Source organism: Gymnodraco acuticeps, unplaced genomic scaffold, assembly GCF_902827175.1.
Source record: "Gymnodraco acuticeps unplaced genomic scaffold, fGymAcu1.1, whole genome shotgun sequence".
NCBI lineage: Eukaryota > Metazoa > Chordata > Actinopteri > Perciformes > Bathydraconidae > Gymnodraco > Gymnodraco acuticeps.
The window spans coordinates 4,242,798-4,269,720 of record NW_022989799.1 but is presented as its reverse complement, the minus strand read 5'-3'; the positions used below and the strand labels follow the sequence as shown (position 1 = coordinate 4,269,720).

Genomic DNA, 26,923 nt, shown 5'->3' with positions numbered 1-26,923 from the left:
CTATTATCCTAAAAAGAGAACAAATGACATGCATTCACGTTGCACATAATATGACCGGAGCAGCATATACTCAGGCAAGCACTTATACTGTTAATGCCACAAGGGTACATGCTCTCTGCCTCTAGCTCTAACCATTAATATTATCATGCCTTATGGAGCTCTAATGGCTGTTTTCTATTACTTCCTTCCTCCTTGAATTAGCCACGGTGACCTTTGAAACTTTCCCACAAGCCATTCATGTCGTCCTTTAATGTCCCTCGCTCTCGCTGCCATCACACATTAGTCAGCGGCGATGAGGAGAGATCAAACACGGGCCTTCGCTGCAGCTGATCCTGCTTTGCAGCCATATCACCAACGTTCGTTGTCGTTGGTAAATTAGTCTGTATGATTTCTCTGTGTGTGTGTGTGTGTGTGTGTGTGTGTGTGTGTGTGTGTGTGTGTGTGTGTGTGTGTGTGTGTGTGTGTGTGTGTGTGTGTGTGTGTGTGTGTGTGTGTGTGTGTGTGTGTGTGTGTGTGTGTGTCAGTGGGTGTGTGTGTGTGTCTGTCAGTGGGTGTTGGGCATACATGTATAAAGAGAGCAGTGTGAGAAAAGTTTTTAGAGAGTACTTGTCCATGGACAAGTGAGTTTGGCAATTTACTTGTCCGAATACATTGTTCACTTGTCCAGAATGGACAAAAATTGGGGCCACTGGAATCTTCTTCTTCGTCATCATATTTTACATTTTCCCACGGTTTTTACGACACCGCTAACGTAAGTGAGCGGTAAGATTTTACTGCATCACACATAGGGTTGGGTATCGTTTGGATTTTAACGATTCTGGTTCTGCTTTTCGATTCCGGTTATTTTCGGTTCTCGATTCCGGTTCTTTGAGAGGGTAAAAATAAGTCAAACTGGGAGAAAAATATATTTATGAAAACATTAAGTCAAATCTGTATTCCTATTTACAAATCACTTCATACTGTTTAATTTCTTACGGTTATTGAATACAATTATATAAAAATAATCTCTGCATTGTTTAGTTAGTTCTAAGTGGTGCAGTTTGAGAATGTACAATTGGCCCAGTGTCCTCTGATGTTACACTGCAACCTGCCTGTGAGACAGAGTCCAACCACACATGTCCAACACATAGGACATAACCTAATAATAATAATACATTATATGTATAGCCTATAGGCCTAGCGCTTTTCTACAACTCAAAGACGCTTGCACTCTTACACATGTCCTGCAATACACATGCTGCAGCTGCCCAGCTGCTCACTGTTTGTAAAAGTAAATAAATAGTATTTTCATTTCAATAATGTAGCTACTTTCTATACCCTGCTTCATAAACAATACTGACATCCCTGCGCTGCTCCGAGTCTGGGGGTCCGGGCAGTGCTTGAATTGGAATGAAACAGGTGCCAGTACTCTAAAATCAGCATCTTTTTCAAGTCAATTTTATATATACAGCCCACAAACAAGAATTTGGCTACTATAATGCTGGTGGGTTTGTCTCTTTACTACTGTATATTTTAGAAAGGTTCACTGTACTTAACATTTTTTATGATAGGCAGCGGATATGGCTAAAGCTCAGTAAGGTCAATATTAACTGAAAATATAGCAATCAAAGTCTAGATCTTCTGCTGAAGACACATGAAGCAGAGACCTTTCAGGTGAGAGCCCCTATGGTGGTGTTCAACATTAATGACAAGGGAACAAAGCTCTGGTCAGAAGCATTTTTTATAAAAAGCTTTAACAAAATTAAGTATTTCTGTACATTTTGAATGCAATCTAACTTTCCAACTCAGAAAACGAAAAACGAAAAAGTGCCAAAAGTCTTCTCACATGGCTGAGCTGCTTTGCAATATATTTCACCACTGAAGAATACAAATATGTATAAAGTAAACTATGATGCAATCTAACTTTCCAACTCAGAAAAATGATAAAGAGCATGAACAAAGAACATGTAAAAACAAATGCAAAATTTGCACAATCTAAAATGAGAAACTGTAACTGCAAGTAACAAAGTCTGAGCCATGGTAAAGAGTTACATTGAACACCAAGCTGATCAGATAACTCCCTGGTTGGTCTGAAGTCCTTCTATCTCCAGGATCTGTACAAATCGGCACATTATGCCAAAAGTCTTCTCACTGGGTGAGCTGCTTTGCAATATACTTCACATTGTTAGAAAAGGCTCCAGAAGGCCTTGGGGACATCAGTATCAGGGGCTGGAGCTGGACAGGCTCTTTCATCAGCACTTCTCCTTCCCTTTGCCAGCCAGGACCTCACATACTGTTCCGGATTGAACTGTCCTAGTGATGGTCCATTACATTTAATGAAAACCAGGCTGGACAGTCGGCTGACAGAGAGAGCATTCCTTTTTGCAGTAAGGATATCGTTCATGCAGCTGAATGCCCGCTCACACTCACTAGTGGAAACAGCGATGGTTCGGACTGCTTTCAGTAGAGGCTCCATGGCAGCAGGTGTACGGGATGCCCTGGTTTCCTTGTATTCGCGAAAGCCCTGAACAGTCTCTCTTCTGTCCACTTTCAGCACTTCGCACAAACGTAGCACCTCTACGTCCCCATACTGTACGTCTAACTCCTCTTCAGGCCAACTTCCAGGATGGATAACTTTCATGTCCTGGATTAGCTGATTGTCCCGGGCCTCCCGGCCATGTAATGGGATTTCTCTTGTGCTGACATGAGAGGAGGTTGTGGAAGTCATTCTGTGTCTCAGATTCTCTACCATACTGCGGAAAAACTGACCTGCATGAATCTGTACAAGCCTGCCATTCTCACGCAGGGCAACACCCTTGAAGGACTTCTCAGCTCGAGCTGTATGAACTGTAGTCATGTGTGGGCCAGGCATGGTGACCATGGATTCAAAAACTCGTATTTCTCGAGTTAAGAGCCTATCTGCTGTAGGCAGTGTCATCTCTCTTTTTTGGAGTTGCCGAGAGAGGTCGCTGAGCTCTGTGAGCGCATCGTACATCAGTCCCAGATTGCTGACAAACGTTGCAGATGTGAGCACATCATCCAGGCCCTTGTACGTTGCTCTGTCTCTGGAATCCCTGCTCGTGTCGTTTGCAGCATTTGTGAAGTGATCATGAAGCACTCGGTAGTTTTCCCAGACTGCTCTGACGCTCCTTTCACTTGAAGCCACCCAGCGGATGGACAAAACACGCCCTATCACCAGGAGACGCTGTCCGACTGCTTGCGCACACTGCGCTAACTGCCTCTGATTTTTGGGGGAGGCATGGAACAAGGAATAGAGTTTGTCAAAAAAGATCTGGAAATGATTGAGCCCTGAGACCTCCTTGACCACATCCCCAACTGCCAGCTCTAGACGATGATTGGAGCAGTGCCACACAAACAGGCTTGGGAATTTACTACACAACTGGGTAGCAACGCCTGTTCTCTTCCCTAGCATGACTGAAGCCCCATCACATGCAAAAGAAACGAAACACTGACCTAAAAAGTCCTCGTTAAAATCTCTTCCAAGACACTCCATTAACGCCTTTGTGATGTCATCAGCCGTTGTTCCATCCAACTCGATCAGCTCCCAAAAAAACGTTTCGGGCTCAGCATCAGCTAATACTGAGCGTAGACACACAACAAGCACCGTTTTACCACTAATAGTGGTAGATACATCGACCAAAACACAGAGTTTTCTTTGGTTTTCTGTAATGTCTTTTGCCATTTTTTTCTTCAGCTCATGAGCTATGTGGTCGATGATTTCGCCACAGGTTTTATTGGAGTGCAAAACCCTGCCCACGTTCAGCCCATTCAGTTTCTGTACATTCAAATCAATTGGCATGTCTGTGAATGGCCGGCTATGTTTGCCAATTTTATATGCCGTTCGAAAAACTCTGATAGTGGTGTCTAATTCAGATGTATGCATAGACTGCACTTGATGTTGAATAGTTTCACATGAAGCAGATGTAAGGATGTCAGCAGCTTTTACATGGGCTTGTGATTCTTTATGTTCTTTGATTTTTTTTTCTCAGGCTAGCTTGTTGTTTGCCCTTGTCAACACCGAAATGAGACACTGCACACTCACCCCATTCAGTTGACAGTTTCAGTCCTTGTCCAGTGTGTATTCCCAAAGATTTGACATCTCTGCATATCCGACATCCTAGCTTCTTATCTTTAAGAAGGAGCCATGCTTTGGTCTTGCAAAAATATTGCACCTGGTCCGTTGTCCAGCAGTCAGGTGCATCGCTTTGCCCGGTGTTGGTGGTTGCAGTTGCGCCAGCAGCAGCTAACGTTAGAGGCTCTGGAGGAGGCGGCGGAGCTAGTGCTAATGCTAATGCACTAGAACTTGGAGCAGGAGGATCAACCAAAGAAAGCTCCCCATCAGACACAATTTCCAACACAGGCACAGCATTCTCTGTATTTGAAGTTTCTTCCGGCGACAACCGCTGTCTTTTTGCACTTTTATTAATCCATGCTAACATTTTAGAAATGCTAATTTGTGACGTGACTTGCTTTCCTTCTCTCGGGGGCGTGCCTGCTCTGTTCTATCACTCTACATAGCCACCCACTGGGTGGGAGTTGCACTGCATAAACACAACACACGTGCATCTAGGTATGTAAATTGTAAAGCATTAAAACATGGTTTTACTAACAGTTTTCAGTATGTTGTTACTTCGGCATTATTATTATTATTATTTTGAAACGTGTATTACTATTAAATCACGGTCAAATAGGTTAATTTTGACATAGTCGTTTCCACCACAGTATTTACATGGAGAAGATAAGCCCCCGCCCCCTCTCCAGCACGTTCTGTTTGAATGACAGGAGTAAACAGCTGACAGCCGCTGTGAAACTCCAGCGGTTAGAGCGATGAGAATGTCCGTTCGGCACCTCATGACGCATCTACTGAGTACCGGGCGGCTGTATATATATATATGGATGTATAATAAGAACGGCGGGAGAGTGTTGAGTACTGGCACGGTGCATGAGTACCGGAGTACCGCCAGCATGCCGGTACTGAGCAAGAAGTGCCGGTACTCCATGGGTCAGAACCAGAAGTGCCGGTACTGCGTACCGGTGAGTACCGGCCCAATTCCAGCACTGGGTCCGGGGATGTGAGGACAGCGCGAGGACACAGACAGGGAGGCTGCTTTACTTCATAAAGGAAATGGCGGTCAATATTAACAACACAGGAGCTAAAACGATTAATAACCTTCATTACGTGTTAGAGAAAGAACATAAGAAAGTTTGACAAAGATGAGGCTGTTAAACGGGCAGCGGATCCGCTGTGTGTAGAAAGAGAGAGAGAGACACTGAGCTGCACCGTGCAGCGATCAGCTGATACGGAGCATATGAGAGAGCTGCAGTCCGCGGGGCTCGGCCTCGCCTCCTGTCCTCACAACTCTTATTAATCCCGGTACCGGACAATTGTTATTTGTTCCTACTCAGAACCGAGTTTTGCTTCCCAACCCTGCCACTGTGCTACACTTCCCACCCCGCTCCGCTCCGCCCCGCCCCGCCCCCGTCTAACGGCCCCTACACACGGCGGCGTGCGTTGCCGCTTCAACGCTTCTGCCCATTCACTTTGAATGGGGTGACGTCACGATTCGCCGAACTGCATTGTGGGAGCAAAGCGTAGCTTCTCTCGTGGTGCTCGCTGCAAAAAGTAGAGCAATGTTCTACTTTTGCCGCCTCGACGGAGGCGTCAGCCAATCAAATCCCGCGTATGCAAATCTGACAGCACAAGCGCTAGCCAATCAAACCGCGTGTATGTTGGGAGAGCCAGACCGCAGTTATTTCCCATGTCAAAAAATGGAGGAGGAAATTATCGTGGCGTTAGGGAATCACCCGGTACTATATGACCAGTCCCTCTTTACATACAGGGATACAAACCGGAGGAGCCAGGCATGGGGGAGGTGGCAGAGACAGTGGGTGAAACTGGTAGGTTTTCGCCTGTTTGGGGAGTTTATATCCAGTGTACTTTGTTTGAATGGACAGCTAGCAAGCATAGACAGTATATTTAGCCAGCATGGATGTAGCATGAATGCTTTGCTTTGTATGTCCGGGGCGGGACATTCATGTGATTGGTTGTTGGTCGCGTTGTTCGTAAAAAATCCCCAAGCTTCAGACACGCCCACCGCCAAGCGGTAACGCACGCCGCCGTGTGTAGGGGCCGTAACTGTACAGAAAGCGCGAGATGCATTTCGTTAGGAATCGACAAGCAGAACCGAAACTAACATTTCTAAACGAACATTGGCGGACACGTACAATTTGCGAATGAGTTCTGCCATTTGTAAACTGAATGTATCAATAATTTGTCAATAAACGTCACTTGTCCGCCGGACAAGTCAATTGACAGATCTACTTGTCCGATATTGTAAATAACACGTCCCGGACGGTGGGACGTGTACTTTTTCGCACACTGGAGAGCAGGATACATTAAAGGCGGGGCACAGTTAATTTTAATGGAAGTAAAAAATGGGCCTTGGTAAACTCTTGGTAAAAGATTACCAGAAATACAGCTTTTAGGGCTTTATGACCCTATTATTTGAATAAGGGCTATTCAAGTATTCGTACTGCGTATTAAGCTTAAAAAACATTAGAGCCTACTGAATTACAGACGTTTCTTTCCCAATGTAAATCAATGGGAAAATTAAAGTTTGCTTCAACATCCGGATACATTTGGTATTTGGTAATAATTAGTTGGAAATGATACCTTGACTTTTAGAACGTATCTCCAAACGGCGAACTTCAAAACGGAGCCTAGAAGTGGGAAGCTTCTGTAATTTTATAGGCAACCTCAAAACTCGTAGACGGTATTTGCATATGCATTGTTCTCAGTTACAACTGTCTAAAAGCTGAAATATGAAGTTGTTTCAGCCTGTTATCATAATCGCAGGAACCCTCCGTTCCTTTTTAGAATTCCATCTGGCTGCTTATTTGAGTCAACTGTTGATGTAATCCTGTTGACTGAAGGTGCAAGAGCAACTTTGATACAGCATAAAGCAATCACAATTACTGACAAGAGCAGGATGAACATTTAGCTAAAAGGATAAATACATTATTATCAGTGGAGTTGGAGTGGGCTTTAATAATAGCCAAGCAAGGGAGCTCCTCTCTTATGACCTTTTTAAATATATAAATATAAATATGCTTCAAAGGGCAGATAAGTTCCCATGTGCAGGAAAATAAAAAAATCCTGTCAGTTTGTGTTAGAAGTAAAGGTTGATGCATGGTTTTGCAACTATAGCCTAGGAAAATTAAGCATGTCTGCATTATGGACTTCCTTAAGCAGTAACAGAATGCTTTAAATGGCGTTGAATAATTTGGAAACTATAACGCTACTTGCATAATATGATTATATTATTAGGTTACTTGTACATTTGTGAGGTAATATTTATTTAACAAAAGAGCTTTGCTTCAAAGAGCTTCAAAGTTAATTCAAAATGCATTAAATGGCATCTCTCAATTCCTAAATTATAATTCAAGCTGCCAACGGTTGTGTTTATACAGCATTAGTAAGTCTCAAACAGCTTGCTTATTGTTGCTAGATGCTTATATGACAATGAGTTACAACGTTCATTTAAGAGGCATTCAGTCTCTTAATTCCTCCCTTTTTATTTCTAAGCTGCCAACTGTTGACTTTACACAGGAGTAATCATTCTCAATCGCTAGCTAACTAGCTTGCTAACTGTTGCTAGTCGCTAATATGACAATTACTGCTAAAGTTAATTCAAGAGGGTTTTAATGGCATCGTTTTAAAACCCTCTGGAGTCGGTGTGCATAATTTACGTAAATTAATCATATATTTCCGATTATAAGGAGTAGAAATATGACGTCTCATCAACGTTGCGTGGAAGTCGGAAACAGTACCGAAGGAGTGGCAGACCGGGGTGGTGGTTCCCCTTTTTAAAAAGGGGGATCAGAGGGTGTGTGCCAATTACAGAGGCATCACACTACTCAGCCTCCCCGGGAAAGTTTACTCTAAGGTACTCGAAAGGAGGGTCAGGCCGATTGTCGAACCTCAGATTGAGGAGGAACAATGCGGATTCCGTCCTGGTCGTGGAACGACGGATCAGCTTTTTACTCTCGCAAGGATCCTGGAGGGGGCCTGGGAGTACGCTTATCCGGTCTACATGTGTTTTGTAGACTTGGAGAAGGCGTATGACCGAGTTCCCAGGGAGTTACTGTGGGAGGTGCTGCGGGAGTATGGGGTGAGGGGGTCTCTACTCAGGGCCATCCAATCTCTGTACTCCCAAAGCGAGAGCTGTGTCCGGGTCCTCGGCAGTAAGTCGGACCCATTTCCGGTGAGGGTTGGCCTCCGCCAGGGCTGCGCTTTGTCACCAATCCTGTTTGTAATATACATGGATCGGATTTCGAGGCGTAGTCATGGGGGAGGGGGTCTGCAGTTCGGTGGACTAAGGATTGCACCACTGCTTTTTGCAGATGATGTGGTTCTAATGGCTTCATCGGTCTGCGACCTTCAGCACTCACTGGATCGGTTCGCAACCGAGTGTGAAGCGGCTGGGATGAGGATCAGCACCTCCAAATCTGAGGCCATGGTACTCAGCAGGAAACCGATGGACTGTCAACTCCAAGTAGGGAATGAGTCCTTACCCCAAGTGAAGGAGTTCAAGTATCTCGGGGTCTTGTTCTCGAGTGAGGGAACAATGGAGCGTGAGATGGGCCGGAGAATCGGAGCAGCGGGAGCGGTACTGCAGTCGCTTTACCGCACCGTTGTGATGAAAAGGGAGCTGAGCCAGAAGGCAAAGCTCTCTGTCTACCGGGCCATTTTCGTTCCTACCCTCACCTATGGACATGAAGGATGGGTCATGACCGAAAGAACGAGATCGCGGATACAAGCGGCCGAGATGGGTTTTCTCCGCAGGGTGGCTGGTGTCTCCCTTAGGGATAAGGTGAGAAGTTCGGTCATCAGGGAGGGACTCGGAGTTGAGCCGTTCCTCCTTCGCGTCGAAAGGAGCCAGTTGAGGTGGTTCGGGCACCTAGTTAGGATGCCACCTGGGCGCCTCCCTAGGGAGGTGTTCCAGGCACGTCCAGCTGGGAAGAGACCAAGGGGTAGACCTAGGACCAGGTGGAGGGATTATATCTCTTCGATGGCCTGGGAGCGCCTTGGGATCCCCCAGTCAGAGCTGGTTGATGTCGCCAGGGAAAATAAAGTTTGGGGCTCTCTGCTGGAACTGCTACCCCCGCGACCCGACCACGGATAAGCGGGAGAAGATGGATGGATGGAAATATGATTCAGATATCCGCGGAATCGCTGAAAGTGTAGCTTTCCAGTGGTATCTCCTGTGAGACTGTAACCAGGGCACAGCAGCCAATATGGCCGCTCAAAGCAGCTTGACTTTACACTGTGTGGGATTGGTGGATTGGTGTGTCCGTCAAGGAAATCTCGGCCGGCAGCCATCATGGTCTGAAATGACCAATGGACATCGAGAAATCACTAAGGACCTACCCACCAAGTAAAAAAAAACATAAACCACGTGTCTCCCATCAGTTTACCTCTGTGAGGAGAAAGAGAGAGACAGAAAATGGCTTATAAAAAAACTTTACAGTCGTCGACTTCGCTAGAGATTTTTTTCGCTAGCAGTAGTGAAGATAGAGCCTCAGAACCTGAAGTCTTCGACTCTTCTGAAGAAGAAGAATACAACAAGGATCCATTTGGACATGGGTAAGTGTAAATATTACAGTAATAGTGTACTGGCAATGTGTGGGGAATACCGCGAAAAGTAACAATAGGTTTATTGATATATTTTTTATCGATAGTCAGGAACTTTTTCTTGGGACAAAATAGACTCTCCATTAGCAAACATTTACTCTGTGTTAACGTTATTTTGGTGTGTAAAAGTGAGATTACATGTGTAGATGATTAAATTAATCATTTATTCGTCCCACAACGGAGACATTTACAGTGGCTATAGACATGTTTTTGCCATCGATTATTGTATCATACTGTTCTGTACAGATGAGGCTGTCATAGATTTATTTCTATGTGTGCCTGTGATTATGTTATCATACTGTTCTGTACAGATGAGACTTTGTCATAGATTTATTTATATGTGTGCCTGTGATTATTTTACCGTCCTGTACAGATGAGACTTTGTAATCAGATGTAGCCTATGTATATGTGTGTCTGTGATTTTATACTGAATGTAAAGTAACTGGAAATACCTGTGTGTGTGTCTGAGAGAGAGAGAGAGAGACTCCTGTCCAACCTCCCAAACTTTCTTTTTATGTTTGCATTGTTATTTGTGCTTGAGCAACATTTTACTTATTATTTCAATAAAATTAGTTGTAATTATTGTCCTACATTTTAATTTGTTTTACAGAGAGGTTTCACAGCTGCCTAGGCCTAGTGGCCCACAGGCGGTGTTTATCCAGCAGCCACAACATCCATCTGTGCCGGCCCCCAGGTCAAGATATACCGTGGCTCAAGGGCCTTCACCAGAGCCATCACCACCAAGGACCAGCAGACCAGCATCACTACAGCTGCCTCCACCTCCATCTGCGGCTGCCACCAGGTCAAGATACACCTCAGCACAAAGGCTCCACCACAGCCATCACCTTCAACCCAGCCAGCAAGGAGGTCTCGTGGAGGTCTTAATAGCACTTGTACACCCCACCTACACAGCAGCCCATGCACCATCACCCCCATCTTCACAGCAGCCAGACCCACTGTCTTGGAAGACAGACAAAGACCTTGACACTGTCTTGACATTTATAATGAAGAGTTGGTAGAAAGTTCTGATGTTCAATATTGTAAATAGTGAGATTTTCCAGTTTCTTATATTTATATAAATAGTTGGTTGAAAAAAACATATTTATAATAAATAGTTGGTTGAATAAAAAGTTTGAATGCTCAATTTGTATTTGTACACATCACATGAACCTTGGTATGTAATATGAAGTCATTATTCAGTCCTAATGTATCTCAGTCCCTGCTGTGGTGAAAGTAGAGTGATAAACACCTGTTTTACTCAAAATTCAAATTAATTTATTTTCATTTTAGACATGAATTACACATTTATATACAAGGCAAGGCAAGGCAAGTTTATTTATATAGCACTTTTCAACACAAGGCAATTCAAAGTGCTTTACAAAAAATGAAAGAGATTAAGAAAATGGCATTTAAAATCAGTCATTAAACATTATACAGTGTAATTCAAATATTTCACTGCTTTTGTGATCCTAAGACTTTGGTAACCAAATCTAAATCACCAAAACAATTAGATCACATGAGTAAATTTGTGTTTTCACAAGAGTTTTGACGATTTTCCGAAAATCGGATGTCAAATTTTAAGCTTTTTGAGCTACTTATCTCATCAAACAGTGCTAAGGTGAGTAATTTGCATATATAGCAATACCAGAGATTGTCCTGAACATTTTGATATTTAACACATGGGGTACCATGTTAGAAGAAATAAGAGGTGATTTAAGAAAACATCTAAAAATCGAGAAAATACCCTTAGACTCCAGAGGGTTAATACCTTTTTATTTCTAAGCTGCCAACTGTTGACTTTCAACCCAGTCTCATGGCATTTCGTATTCACCAACACAATTTTTAATCTATTGATTCGTGTTCACCAACACGATTTTCCCCTTTTTTTCGTGTTGTACAGCACGATTTTAAAAGCAATGTATTTCTACTGGTAATGTGTTTCGTGCCTGCAGCACGTCTTTTTCTCCGGTCGGGTCATGGAAGACCGGAAGCTGTGTGGTTCATAAAAACATGTTCTTACTCAATATCAAGCCACAATTATTGCTTTTATTTGAAATCGTATAATTTCGGACTTTTGTTGCTGTCTGTGAGGAAAATAAATGGGGCTCAGAGCCTCAGAATACGGAAATCTGTATTTTTAAATCTTTTTTTTCCTTCTAATTTGTTATTCTTTTCAAAATAACACACAATTATCCTTGCTTTTATTTATTGGTTTAATTCCATAATCTCGGGCTTTTTTTGGCGTCCGTCAGTAACTGAATTTCAAAATAAAAATAACCGGAAACAGACGTAGGCCTATAAGGGACATTTCGAGCATCATTGCGATTGTCAACATTTCTGAGTTTAGGATGGCCGAAGACACTACACTACCCATAATCCCCAGCTATCGTTTAGGACTACAGTCCCCGTGATTAATCTTCAAACTCTGGGATTGGATGTTGGAGTGGCAGTGCGCCAAGGTTACCCCAAGCGTCAAACAGCTGTTTAATAATAATAATAATAATAATAGCTTGGATTTATATAGCGCCTTTCAAGGGACCCAAGGTCGCTTTGCAAGTAATAGGGCAAAAACAAACATAACAAAACAAAAGTCAGACAGACAAAACAACAGATCGATTTAGGGGCCGAAAGCCTTGGCAAACAGATGGGACTTGAGGGCCCTTTTGAAGGCGTCAAGTGTGGGGATGTTGCGAATCTCCGCAGGGAGAGCGTTCCAGAGGGTGGGGGCTGCCACACTGAAGGCTCTGTCCCCGAAGGTTCGCAGTTTGGTGCGGGGGGTGGTAAGCAGGCCAGAGTCTGAGGACCGCAGGTTCCGGGGTGGGGCATGTGGGTGAAGGATGTCCGATAGGTACTGGGGGGAAAGGGCATGGAGGGACTTGTAGGTAAGGAGGATGACTTTGTAAGATATGCGGGACTTGACCGGCAACCAGTGTAGGTGGATGAAGGTGGGAGTGATGTGCTGCCACGGCTTTGTGTGCGTGAGTACCCTAGCAGCACAGTTTTGGACATACTGGAGCCTGTCTAGGGTTTTGTTGGGAACCCCGAACTGGACACCATTGCAGTAGTCCAAGCGGGTGGTGACAAACGCATGCACTAGGGTTTCGGCAACCGACTCCGAGAGTGACGGTCGGAGTCTGGCAATGTTCCTCAGGTGGTAAAAGGCCGATTTGGTCACAGATTTTATGTGGGAATGGAAGGAAAGGGTGGAGTCGAAGATGACACCGAGGTTGCGGGCTTCAGGAGATGGGGAGATGGAGCAGCCGTCGACCTCAAGGACGAAGTCACCAACCTTCTGGAGCAGGGCCTTGGGTGCCACAACCATGAGCTCTGTTTTATTGCTGTTCAGCTTAAGATAGTTGGAAGACATCCATGTTTTGATGTCATGCAGGCAGTTGATGAGAGACTGAGGGGGGAGCTGGGAGGATGGAGTGGTGCTGAGATACAGTTGGGTATCATCAGCGTAGCAGTGGAAATTGAGTCCATGATGTCGGATGTTTGAAATGGAACGAAACCACGCCAGACTATCCAAAACTGGAATCGAACGCCCCCCAGAACTACACATGCTGGCTATTGTGTTTCGCAAAATGTTCTATGGGACGTCTCTACTGAACGTTTTCGTTTTTCCCACAATTAGAAGTTGCCAGTATTAAACACATTGGTGTTATCAAATGTAAAACATATAATTAATAAATGGGTGAAAATCGCTTGTGTCCATAATGCGCAGCATTAATACCCACATGACTGCTCATTGTTACTTTGTAATTCTACTCCACTACAATTCAGAGGTTAACCTGGTATTTTTACTCCACTATACTTATTTGAGTTACTTTGCAGATTCTGATTAATGATGTGAAATATAAACAACCCTTAAATCAGACTTTAGTTACACCTGAGTAAAATTCAGGGAAGGTGATTGTCAAGTGCCAACAATCAGGAGAGATATTTGATAGTTGGTGCTTGAGAAGACTAAACATGTATCTGCAATTGACATGAATGGAAACGAGTAATAAAGTATATTCATTACTCGTTATTCTCTACTAATAGTTAATTAAAGACTGTATATAAAGTATATTAATTACTTAATTAAACTTTAATTAATTAAAGACTGTATATTATGGCTATTTTGCACATCCCTTTCAAGATTTCAAGATTTTCAAAGGTTTACTGACATATCATATACACAACTACGGTGTAGTTATGCAATGAATGAAAAACTTGGGTCGCAGGTTCTTCAACAGTGCATTACAAGACATCTATCAATATGTGTCTATCTCCACCATTAAACTGTCATATTATGCACATTTCTTATACTATCTACATACATAAGAGTATAATTAATGTGTATAATATCAGTTAAAATAAGTGCTTCAACATAGTTAACATTGCAGGAAAGCAATATATTAGACGTTAAGTACTTTGTCAGGCTTAATATTTATCTGTAGATAGATACCCCCAACGTTTTTTTTCTTATTTAAAAGAAGACCTTAATCTGTTATTTAATGTTTAAATAAAGGTTAATTCGTTTTTCTGTTTTGCACATCCTCCTATTAATATCTTTGTACATCCTGCACTAAACTGTTTTATTGTAGAGATCACTTACAGTATCTTCTTGATTTTTTATATTCTATATTTCTATCACAAACCTTCTACTTTCCCCCTATGAAAGTATGTACTCTTAATATTTTTGTAATCAAATATAACACATAAAAACAATAATTCAATAACGTGCTTTAACCACTAGGCGGTGCACACAAGGTCCACACAGCCATAATAACTTTGTATTATTAGTTTAGGACACTTATGTATGTATAACATCTGAAGATGTGTAGTTTTATTCATGTTTTCACATAATTTTACAGCATATTGCTATACTATTTCAGACTCAGTATTTACATTCTTATATTCAAAGAAAATCAGTAATATCTTTAAAAACTACAAGTCCTTTTATATCAGCTGTGCACCGTTATGGTGTAAATATAACCTATCTACAAATTAGATTAAATGTAAAAGTCAGCCGAATTAGTGTTGATACTGCAAGGAGATGTATTGTGTGAAGAGAAATTGAAGATGTTGTTTAATTGTTGATATATTTATGATCCACGTCAAGAATTCAGTTTCGGCGGCATTTCTTCAGTTTTTCCAAAGGTCTTCTCATCAGGGCTCTATAAATAAAGAACTACGGCAGATCTGTAATATACAATGCAGCCGAACCGTGTATTACAATGCCGTTATGTGATGACTTTCAAAGAGAAAAGCAAGAACACTCGGAATTAAGTATTATTTTATTCTTTTAAAATGTTTTCCGGATTTCATATAATATAAACACCAAATCCCAGCATGTATTGCGGCTAAAACATCCAATCAGCGAGCTTAAACCATAGCTGAGGATCTTGGGTAATCACTCGAAATGCCTACGTCTGTTTCCGGTTATTTTTATTTTGAAATTCAGTTCCTGACGGACACCAAAAAAGCCCGAGATTATGGAATTAAACCAATAAATAAAAGCAAGGATAATTGTGTGTTATTGGTGAGTAAATAACAGTGTGTTATTTTGAAAAGAATAACAAATTAGAAGGAAAAAAATATTTAAAAAATACAGATTTCAGTATTCTGAGGCTCTGAGCCCCATTTATTTTCCTCACAGACGGCAACAAAAGTCCGAAATTATACGATTTAAAATAAAAGCAATAATTGTGGGTGGCTTGATATTGAGTAAGAACATGTTTTTATGAACCACACAGCTTCCGGTCTTCCACGACCCGACCGGAGAAAAAGACGTGCTGCAGGCACGAAACACATTACCAGTAGAAATACAATGCTTTTAAAATCGTGCTGTGCAACACGAAAAAAAGGGGGAAATCGTGTTGGTGAACACGAATCAATAGATTAAAAATCGTGTTAATGAACACGAAATGCCATGACACTGGGTTGTGACTTTATACAGGAGTAGACAGTCTCAAAAGCTATCTATCTACCATCTAAATTGTTGCTAGATGCTTATATGACAATGACTTACAACGTTCATTTAAGAGGCATTCAGTCTCTTAATTCCTCCCTTTTTATTTCTAAGCTGCCAACTGTTGACTTTATACAGGAGTAGTCAGTCTCAAAAGCTATCTATCTACCATCTAAATTGTTGCTAGATGCTTATATGACAATGACTTACAACGTTCATTTAAGAGGCATTCAGTCTCTTAATTCCTCCCTTTTTATTTTTATTTCTATGTCACCAATGTAATGTTTGTAGATCCCTTTATTCAGGGTTCTTACACCTTTTCCAAAGTCAAATTCAAGCACTTTTCAAGCATTTTCAAGGTGCATTTTCCAGCTTTTCAAGCAGCTTACAGCTGTTGTAAATTACATATTTATATACACATACTCAAATGATTATTTCCCTACCTCACATTAAATCAGATGTTCTTTATGCTATAAACAACCAAATGTGTGTTTCGTGATAGCATTCTACACGAGGATGAAAAATTAAAGAAAATAAAACTAAGTTTAATATTTCAAAATGAGTGATCTGTCGTAGACTGGGCCTCCCATATAACCTGGCTGAGCCAATATAAAACAATCAGCCAAATAACTTTTCAATACATTATTGATTACTATTGTTGAGGTACTTTTAGGTTGGAGGTGAACATAAGTCAGAGGTAAATGGTGTACTTTTCCTTCACTACATGTATTTAATACCTTTAGTTACTTTACAGATCTGGATGAATGATGTGAAATCTCATCAAGTGTTGAATCAGACTTTAGTTCCACCTGGAGTAAATCCACCAGCTACCCTGCAGTATACAAAGTCATTCAAACTAGCTGCTCCTTTACCAGCTTTGAGAACACTTTCATGATCAATCATTATAAAACATATCATATATATTATTCTGAAATGGACCAATCTGCACAATGACTACTTTTACTGTCGCTACTTTCACTATATTTTGATGAGAATACTTTTCTACTTTTCTACTTTTACTCAAGTACAAGATCTGAGTACTTCTGCTTTAACTCAAGTACAAGATCTGAGTACTTCTACTTTTACTCAAGTACAAGATCTGAGTACTTCTACTTTTACTCAAGTACAAGATCTGAGTACTTCTACTTTTACTCAAGTACAAGATCTGAGTACTTCTACTTTTAATCAAGTACAAGATCTAAGTACTTCTACTTTTACTCAAGTACAAGATCTGAGTACTTCTACTTTTACTCAAGTACAAGATCTGAGTACTTCTACTTTTACTCAAGTACAAGATCTGACTACTTATAATTTCACTATAAGATCTGAGTACTTCTACTTTTACTCAAGTACAAGATCTGAGTACTTATTATTTCACTATAAGATCTGAGTACTTGTACTTTTACTCAAATACAATATCTGAGTACTTATTCCACCTCTGGTAGCGTATTAGTCTGAATTGTAGCCACAAAATCACGCAGAGCTGCATAAAAATAGACTCACAATGGTAACAAGTGGAAAATAATATTTACAAATGTGTACAATGACTTGTAGGTAATGCTGACTACTCAAGACACCTGACTTATACATCTTCAAAGGAAGACTGTGTTCATTCTACAATTACATGGGATTAAAGCAAAATGTAGTTTTACTTGAATAATACTTCCATTTTATATAAAAGACAGTTTGTTTTCATGTTGTCAAATAAACAAAGTCTTGGCTTTCAGAATATTAAACTTGTTTCGGCAAATTCAGATGATAAATATAACTTTGAAGCTTCGGCATAATTACAAGCAGAGAACGGAGTAATGTAACATCACAGCAAGCATAACAACAGCTGTTGTTTCTTGGAGTGTTTCCCCGGTACACAAACACAAAAATACACACACACACTCGCGAGCTTCCCCCAGACCAGTAATACAAACGAAAATGTGTCTTCGGGTCAATGTGACTGATTTCGATAGAGCAAGTCACATTTGGTTTAGGCACGAAACATACTACCAGTAGAAATACATTGCTTTCAAAATCGCTCTGTGTCGAATCAATAGATTATATTTCGTGACTATAACACGAAATGCCGTGAGTGCTTCATCCTCTGAACACCACAGGATGGCGACTGTAACGCACATAACATAGGTACGCTCCTCTGAAATGATTGTCCCCTGCAATTATTACTATTATCCTTCAATCGAGTTCGCTATTCAGCTAGCTAACATTAGCTTAAACAAACGTAACATGCAACGTTAGCCTAATCTAAAATGCTTCACTCCGGCGTACCTTTCATGGCTCGTCAGCGCAGACTCTCCCATCGTTATGTTGCACACTTTGCAGGAGGCTACTCGTGGGCTTGACCCTCGTCTTAGCCATGGCTCGTATTTGTCTTCTGCTAGCCAACGCTTGTTGAAACAGCAACCTCCTGGCACACAGTCATCTATCACTCTCATCAGAATGCCCAGGTCACACGTAAAAAAAACACTTGCAGGTCGCGCGCATAGCGCGGGAAGGTGCAGCGGAGCTGTTTTATGTAGAAGCGAAGCAATTATTTTCTTTTAATCTAAAAAGCGAACTATTCAGTCAGACAGCAATTTATTGTAAAAGTAAAGCATTTACATTTTCAAGCACTTTATCTCAATTTCAAGCACCATTCCCAAAATTCAAGCACTTTCCCAACCTTGAAAACACCACGTCAAATTTCAAGCATTTTCAAGGATTTCAAGCACCCGTACGAACCCTGTTTATTACATTTATCCTCGCCATCCATAGTCTCTAAATAACTTATTTCACGTATATATGATATTTAGGCTTGCTGGTCTCATCATACAACGGCAATGAAAAAAGCACCAGGGGAGGCAGCCATAACCTCTGCCGCACTGAAGGGGGCGCACGTGAGCCCACAGGTTCTTGTTGCTACTGTTATTCTACGCAGAGACGGTAGACACAAACAACAAACTAGACTTTTGAAACTAGAGGAAGATAAGGAGGACTTTTACAAAAAAGTAATAGAGATTGTTGTCCAGAAGGATAGCATGGACTTCATCTTCAAGTCAAGGTAAGACCACAATTGTAATGAAAATGGGATCTTACTAAGAAAGAACAATCCAATAATTAGATTTTGGGTATCCTTTTGTTGAATGGTCTGTTTAAAATGAATCGAAGCATCAGACTAAAAAAGCTTTTGAAAATAACCGAATATTTCGTTTATGGTCAAAATATGATATTTGTAAATCTGACTCTGAAAGAGTCCGTGCCTCACCAGCCATGAACCTCACCGCACGTTACTGAAATACAGTGGGTTCTCTGCTGAGCTTTTCAGTGTTCATGTTCCTACCTGATAATCATTAAATAATCACTTCCACTACAGTGAAGTTGTGCTGACAGAAGACAATGCAAGCACAGTCAGGGTCCATATACTGTATGGGTGTGCTTTATGACTCTGATCCAAGCTGAAAATGATGATTCTCATACAAGTTAAAGCTCTGACAGCTTAAGAGGCAACAAAAAGGAGCTTTCACACCTAACAACTGAGAACAAATTACTTGTTAGAATAATGAAAAAAGTCAAGGCCATAATGTGCTTCTAATAGCTCCGTCTGTCACCCTCCGTCTTCATCAGTTAAGGGCTGTGACTGAAAGATAATTATTTTCATTATTTCCCAGCACAGTGAATGATTTACAGTGTTATGTCTTTATATCCAGGGGAAAGGAGTTCGGTCATGACGTAGATTTTATCGTGACCACACCTGAGCTGGGGGAGGAGGAGAGTCTGCTACCCAACGTTATTGATGAGCTAAAAAAGCAAGTAAGTATGTTGCCTTATTTTTTATGCAACTAAGGGAAGTAATGAAGATGTTGAACCTTGTTGATCACCATTTTTGAATAAACGTGCATTCCGTTATATTGATATAACTATAGCACAGTGGTGAACCGTCAGGGCTTTCAAGGTATTCAGAGAATACCCTGGAACACTCAGATAAAACAAACAAAAAATCGATTTAATTATATAGCCTAAATACAATTTATATAAAATGAATAAAAGAGAATGGTATCTGTGTTGTTGATCTGTAATATTACAGTGTTACGTTGATTTGTTTGTCCTTCTCGGACCATGCACTACGCATTTCAGTGGTTTTGTGTTAGAAAAGAAAGCAACCAATCAGATCTTGTTCTGGGTCTCTGGGTAGAATATCCTTCAACCAAGGTATTCTATATCCTTGATAGAATGCCCTGGCCGTTGCACTGAATGAGAGCGTACGTTTGGACTGACAGTTTGATCAACCAATCATATATTGATTTATAGCCAATGGGCGTATTCTTTCAGAGTTCCCCTCGCTTCCAGGGTCCTCTAGAACAGTGTTTCTCAAACTTTTTCATACCAAGGACCACCTAACCAATAAAAAAAACACTCGCGGACCACCTAACTCCACAAATATCCAAAAACACATCGTTTTTTACAAATTGCCTGAAAATGGTACAAACAAGTGGCAACATGTGTGATGAAGGTGTTTATATGGGCTATATCATGCAATCGAAAGTTAAACTTAAGCTCGTTCCATTGCGGAGATATTCCCGCGAGAGTGTGAAAAACTTAAATAAATGTATTTCTTTCAAATGTGAAATGTTACCAATATACTCACGGACCACTCGGGGGCGCTCACGGACCACCAGTGGTCCGCGGACCACACTTTGAGAAGCACTGCTCTAGAAGGCCCGGTATTTCACTGGCTCAACAGGTGAAGATGCACGATGTTGTGGAATTGTTGTTAGTACCCTTTTCAAGACGACAATTCAGTGGCAAGACGGACATTATAACAGCAGCTAGAGAGGGGGTGGGGGGGGGGGCACGGTTCGCCACAGCTATAGCAGTATTGGTTTTAATCCAATTCAACCAAATTAAATGTATTTTTGAAAATCCTTCTACAGTACAAGACTCATCAAAGGCTAAGGAGAACTCTGGACAGAATAATGGAATAAACAGCAGACTGTACAATTTCCCCTTGAAACCCTATAATTTAGCTCTCGTGTTATAATTGTTGAATTGCAAAAAGAAGTTCAGAAAATGACTTGAACACTTTGCATTTAATGCTAAGTGTAGGTCTACACATCACTACAATAAAATAGATAGCATCACATAGGCTAAACTAGTTCTTATGATAAGATAAGTGGTCATTTATTTGGAACATGTGTTACTTAGCTAACTGATCCACCTGCCAAAGCTAAAACTTGCTAATAGTACAGAGTATTCAGTATGTTCAATAATGAGGTAAATAAGTAGATTTGACATCCATCCAAATGCAGATATAACACTGATTACAAATAAAAGTGAATATGGTGTTGTATCTTCCCTAAAAAAAATTCCATTTATTGCCTTGCTTACAGTTTCGTAATATACTAAATTGGAACCCCTGTATCATATATCATTTCGTCAGATTCTTCCCGATACTCAACAAGGCTTAGGTTATCATAATCTGATTCTACACTGCATAAATATTACAACAGACAATCCTTTTGGGGGTTGGAGAAAGGTATGAAAACCAACGAAGGGCCCAAGTCTGATATGAACAAAGGATGTTGTATTTATATAGCATTTGCTTCAACCAATCAGCATCTGGTGCTCTTTGAAACTCTATGGCACTATTATATTTCGATATACATTTCCAAAAGTGTAATATCATTGTAACATCATTTGGACCCCTAATGTTTCAAAAGCTACATATAACCTTCTTTTGCGATAATTCATTGCTTTTGAGTGGATCTCGCTATTGATCTACTTTATTATTATTTTTATAATGTTCTCTAGACTTAATGGGGAGACCAGATTTAATAAATCAACACCCAAAAGCATTCTAATATTTGCCAATAACTTGACTTGACTTCAAACAAAAACTTTTTTAATGGATTTCGAATGTCACTTGACCCAAAGTAAATCATTACATTTAGTTTAATGCGTTCATTCTTTTGCCAGTCTGTTGTCGTGTCCAATTCTCATGAAATATTTAGATGATAATAAACTCCTAATTAATCCACAAATCAATCTCCCGTTCATTTCCACTGTATAATTTAAAGTACGTCCTGCCATAAAGACCTATCTCTGCAGTGCATTAGTTATTTTTGCACAAAAGAAAAACTTTGAATGGAGTTGGTCACTTTCCATCATCCAGAACCGACCTTGGTCACCTACAATAGTCTTTTTATAAAACTTAGAGAGACAGCTTGACCGAGGTTCTGCCGATTTGGTTGCCTTCAGAGAAAAGTGAGCGAATCAGGTGAAAGAGAAATGGGATCATTTAGCAGGCCACTTGAACAACTTTTAGCTGGTCTTTCAGGGACTATTGGCAGCTTTGGGAGCTCTTCAATGGAAAAGGGAGAAAATAAAAGGAGGGGAGGAATGTGAAAAAGAGACAGACAGCTGGCACCTTAATGCAGAGAGAATGGAAGCCTCAAGTGAGAATTATTATAAAAAAGCGAGCGAGGGATAAAAGACAATGACAGACAGTGTTAGTGGCATGCTATGTTTACTGACACATAATGGGTTGATTGTTAGCTGTACTCAAACGATGACAACTATTTTCTGCTAATACCACAGTAATATGACACATATCAATGTTCTTCAGAAGCGTGTGATTAAAAGTCAGTGCATACAGCACATTTACCTAATTACATTAAACTGAGGTCTTAATCACAACAGCGTTCATTTTTATACCCACTGTTTCTACCTCGTCCAGCTCTCTGGCTTTACAACATTACAAGATCATTTAAATAACACCAACTTTTGCATTTACGCAAACGGAAAAATCTGTTAGGTAAAGGTTTACATAGATTCAGCCCCTCAGAGGAGGAAAATTACGAGTCAATTCAATGTCTGCAGGTTCAGTACAAACTTTAGGGCTGCACCATAGCGGTATTCACACATCCCTAACCCTCAGCAGTACTCAACTTGAAACCAAAGCCAGCGTAAGCGAACCCACGCAGAACCGAAAAATATTGAACTAAACTAGACCAACCCCAGGAGACAGAAACTTTAGGACACCGGTTTCACATGCGATGTTAAAGGTCCCCTATTATACTGTTTTTCATCAATATAATATAGGTCTCAGATATATACAAAACATGTCTCTGAAGTGTTTGGCTGAAACACCAAACAGATCATTGCAGCATCCCATAATCCCCTCTGTTTCAGCCCTGTTTCCAAAGTGCTGATTCTCTGTCTGTTACTTTAGATGAAAATAAGGCGCCCCTCCCCACGCCCCTCTGAGAGAGATTTGGTTACAAATAACACAATGGTGCTCTAGGAGGAGATTCAGGTGATAAGGCGGGGGGGGGGGGGGGGGGCATACAAATCGTTACGGGTGACAGGTTTTTATAGAAATGGATCAGGACAAAAAGAGAGAGAATCTTTTTTCCTGAAATGTTCAGAATCTCTTTACACAGAGGGGACACATGTTGATGTAGAAGAGACATGAACAAGTAGATTTTTATATAATTGGTGACCTTTAAGATAACATTTACTTACAAACTTCAAAACATAACTTTGTATCCAAACCTGAGGAAAAGTTAGAAGCCTTTTTCCCCGTGCCTGGCCATGAAGGTTTTCTGTTATGTGTCCTAGGGTTTGTGTGGAACCGTGAAGACACCTTCCTTATCACTTACAAGTATCACTTACAAGTGATTAGTAGCAAAACGGATTACTGGCAAAGGTCAAGGCTAAAACAAGCCTCTCCTAGTCTCTTAAGGTCCATATTTTAGCTGTCGTTGTGGCCTTAAAACTGACATTTGGACTAATTTTGAACCATATTATTTGCAGGTCCCATTTTGAGTGGAATCATCTGGATTTTAATTCCGTACTCCATATACTTTGCTTCAGGAAAATATGGCACAATGTAAGATAATTGTTGTTATTTTCTTCTCCACCTTGACTGTAAAGAAGCCAGGAGGGACAATTAAACAAGAAACAACTGTTTGTCTTGGAGGGGAACAAGAGACACATGGCTGAGATCTGCACTGGAGTTTTGGTTCTGAAAACATATTGTCTCAAAGCTGAACCCATGGATGCTTTACTTGGTAAATAAAACATCCCTACCAATGCAGCTTGTTGCACCGGGAGTATTTTTACTTTGCTCTTGATGACTGGCAAAAGAAAAATCCATGAGCTGTGGTGCGAGATTATAATGTTGATTGTGAGCAGTGCATCACAACACTAGACTATTGCTAAAACCATAGTACTGGCTTCACAACTATTACTTTACATTTCTATCAGCGGTGATATGTTCTGCACTGACCACAACTTGACTTGATATTTTCGTGGTAAAAAGATAAATATTTGTCACGATCAAGCTTTAAGAAATTAAAATAGAAGTTGCAACCAAATTGTCCTCTGTCCTCAGGAGTCCTCCAAAAAAAGAAATGGCCCTCCGCCGGGAACAGATAGCAGCAGCGCATCTAAATTCACAAGATCAAGAGCAAGATTAACAGCTTTCAAAGTTTGGAGGAAACATGACTGCAAGAAGGCAGAGGAACAGGCTGCAAGGCACAAATGTTCCTTCCTTTATAAAGAAGTTAGGGAGTGCAGTGAAGACATCCAAATTCACATCACTGTTTAAGCCATAGTTAAACAAACCATAGCCACAATGAGGTAATGGAGCATAACCAGGAGACAGAGGCAACTATCTGTGAAAACAGTGCCCTGCAAAGAGAAGTATTGCAGCATGACAAGGCAACAGTATTTCAAAGTTTTGGATGAACATCACAATGTCGTAAAAGCAGAGCAAGAGGCAATTAGCTTGCAGATGCTTTGCAAGATGAGATTCAGAAGCTGTGCAAAGACCCCCCCAAATGAAAATACTATGCAGCAGAAGGACGATGCAATGGACACGTCAAAAGAAGACATGTTTTGTCAAGATGACGCCATGCAAATTGATTTCTTCAAACTCGAGGAAGATTTGGAGGAAGCTTACATTGTCACGTAAGCTGGGAAAGAGTCAGTTACCCGGCAGAATGAGGCAATAAAACATGAGATGCAAGAATGCTGTGAAGAGCTCCACAAAGAAAACACAATGCAGAAAAAGTATGACTCAATGAAAGCGTCAAAAGAAGATGATAGCTTTCAAAATATTGCCCTGCAAGAAGCGTCTCTGTGTCGAAGCTTAAAAGGGATATTGCAAAAGCTGTCATTAGGCCATGTCATAACAATCAGGATTTGAACAAAGTGGTCCAGGATGAAAAAGCTCTGTATGTAAAGTATGCAATGAAAACATAAAAAAGAGCCTTGAAAATGTCCTGTAGCATGAACTCAACATTCTAGAAGAAATAGATGATTTGAAGAGTTTGAACCAGAACAAGCAAATCGAAAAAACTGATCAGGATTAAAGAACATTTTAAGGAAGAATAAATAAAACAGGAAGCTGATGAGAAAGCCCTGCTGGCACAGCACAGAGTCAAATCCTTTTCTGAAGTCCAGAACAAGGTTCTACGTGAAGTCGACTGGCAGCTGATGTACAATGACGGACCCCTAGATTCCACCGGGTCCGTCTGCGTCGCGTTACGGCTGCGCTGCGGCGTCCGCAAGGATCGCGGCCACTCTAATCAATGGGTGCTTTTCCACCAGACACGCCGTGTTACGGCTCAGAAGCGTCCCAGAAGCGTCTCGCCGCTGGGCTCCGCTCGAAATAGGATTGAAGTCTATTTTTCGACGCGACGCGAGGCGGAAGTGGACCGGTCAGAGCATCCGGCCCATCCCCCAAATAAACTAATTTGCAGACCCTACCCTATCCCTCCGTAGTCTTTCAAGAAATGCCAGCATTCTCCTCCGGTTTACAGGCACTGTGTAAATAGAATAATTATGATGATGAATGCATTTTTTTACCACTAAAATACAGCAACACATCTTTGATTCATGTCGTTTATAACTGGGGTATTACAATTAAGCAATCATACACGAGAGGCCGTTCTTTAACGTCATTATTGGTACGACAGTACTGCGGCAGGACCGAGGCGCTTGCGCCGAGGTCCGTACGCCTGCAAGCAGTTTGCTTTTCAGGCCAAGGGTATACCGTTTTTCTCAGACGCGGAGGGATACTGACTTGTTGTGAAAAGGCACGTTCTATTTGACCGTTCTTTGATCGTGGAATCAAACATGCCTATTGACCAATCAGAGAGCTTGCTCACACCTATGTGTTATAGAATTATTATTAACTTTGTCTGTACAAAGTAGCCTGTGCAGGAAATATGCCCAAATCAACAAAAACTGCGAGCCGGCAGGCAAGACGCTCTGCTTCTGAAATTCTTCTGAAACGCGCCAGGTAGGGTATGACCCCGGAGGAGGCCGGACCAAAACCGTGGTGCGCAGCCGTTACGTGGCGCAGACGGACCCGGTGGAATCGAGGGGTGAGAGAGCAAATAGGCGCCTTGAAGATGCAGCACGACAACATGAATGACAAAATCAAGTTTTTTGAGGACAAACTCTCATTTTAAGGCAAACTACTTTTTTTTCTTCTAAAAACAGTTTAAAACTGTTAAACAGGCCTTCATCATTTCTCGATCACTTGAACTGGACTTTCTGTGTTGTATTTCATTGCTCATATTTTCCTAACTTGAGACACCCCCGCCAATGCAGCTTCCATTTAATGCCCACTAAATGAATATAATACAAAACGATGTGAGCTGTCTAGACGGCTGTATTGAATAAAATAGAAGCGTCTGATGGACAATTGAAAGATTGCCTCCTGTGTAGACAGGACTTTAAAAAGTATTTGTACTAAAATATAACTCTGGAGCCTATCCCTTTTTCTAATTTCTTACCATGCAGTGTATCTACAAAGAGATTACTGCATGTCGTCTTTGGATGGGAGATAATTATACATATGGTACAGTATATGTGTATTGTATTAACATATGGTTACAACTTAGATAAAAGTAAAAAAACAAGTGTGTGAGATACTGTAACTACATCAAATACAGGTGTGTGCCGATTAGGGTTGCAAAGGGGCGGAAAGTTTCCGGTAAATTTCCAGAAAGTTTCCATGGGAAGTTAAGCTGGGGAATTTTGGAAATATTCGATGCAAAATTAAACAAAAAAACATGACATTTCAACAGATTTTGAAGACCCCACTCATTAAAAAATGAACACAAATGCACCCCCCATCCAAAAATCCCCACAAAGTCCCATTCAAAATGTTAAATGAAAAGAGCCCTCCTCCCTCCAAAAAGTCCCATTAAACATGCCAATCTTCCTTCAAGCGATCCTCTGCATTTTTTACCCTTTCAGTCAATGGGCTCTTC

The 26,923-nt window shown here is 41.1% G+C and overlaps 1 protein-coding gene across 1 annotated transcript in view; it reads left to right on the top strand.

Moving 5' to 3' along the window:
- The window catches only part of dntt (deoxynucleotidyltransferase, terminal), a 195,937-nt gene that overhangs the window by 110,074 nt on the left and 58,940 nt on the right, over positions 1 to 26,923 (top strand). The window contains exon 8 of the mRNA XM_034223875.1: positions 19,346 to 19,448. Within this exon, the coding sequence (XP_034079766.1) occupies positions 19,346 to 19,448 (103 nt within the window). The remainder of the gene's footprint in view (positions 1 to 19,345; positions 19,449 to 26,923) is intronic.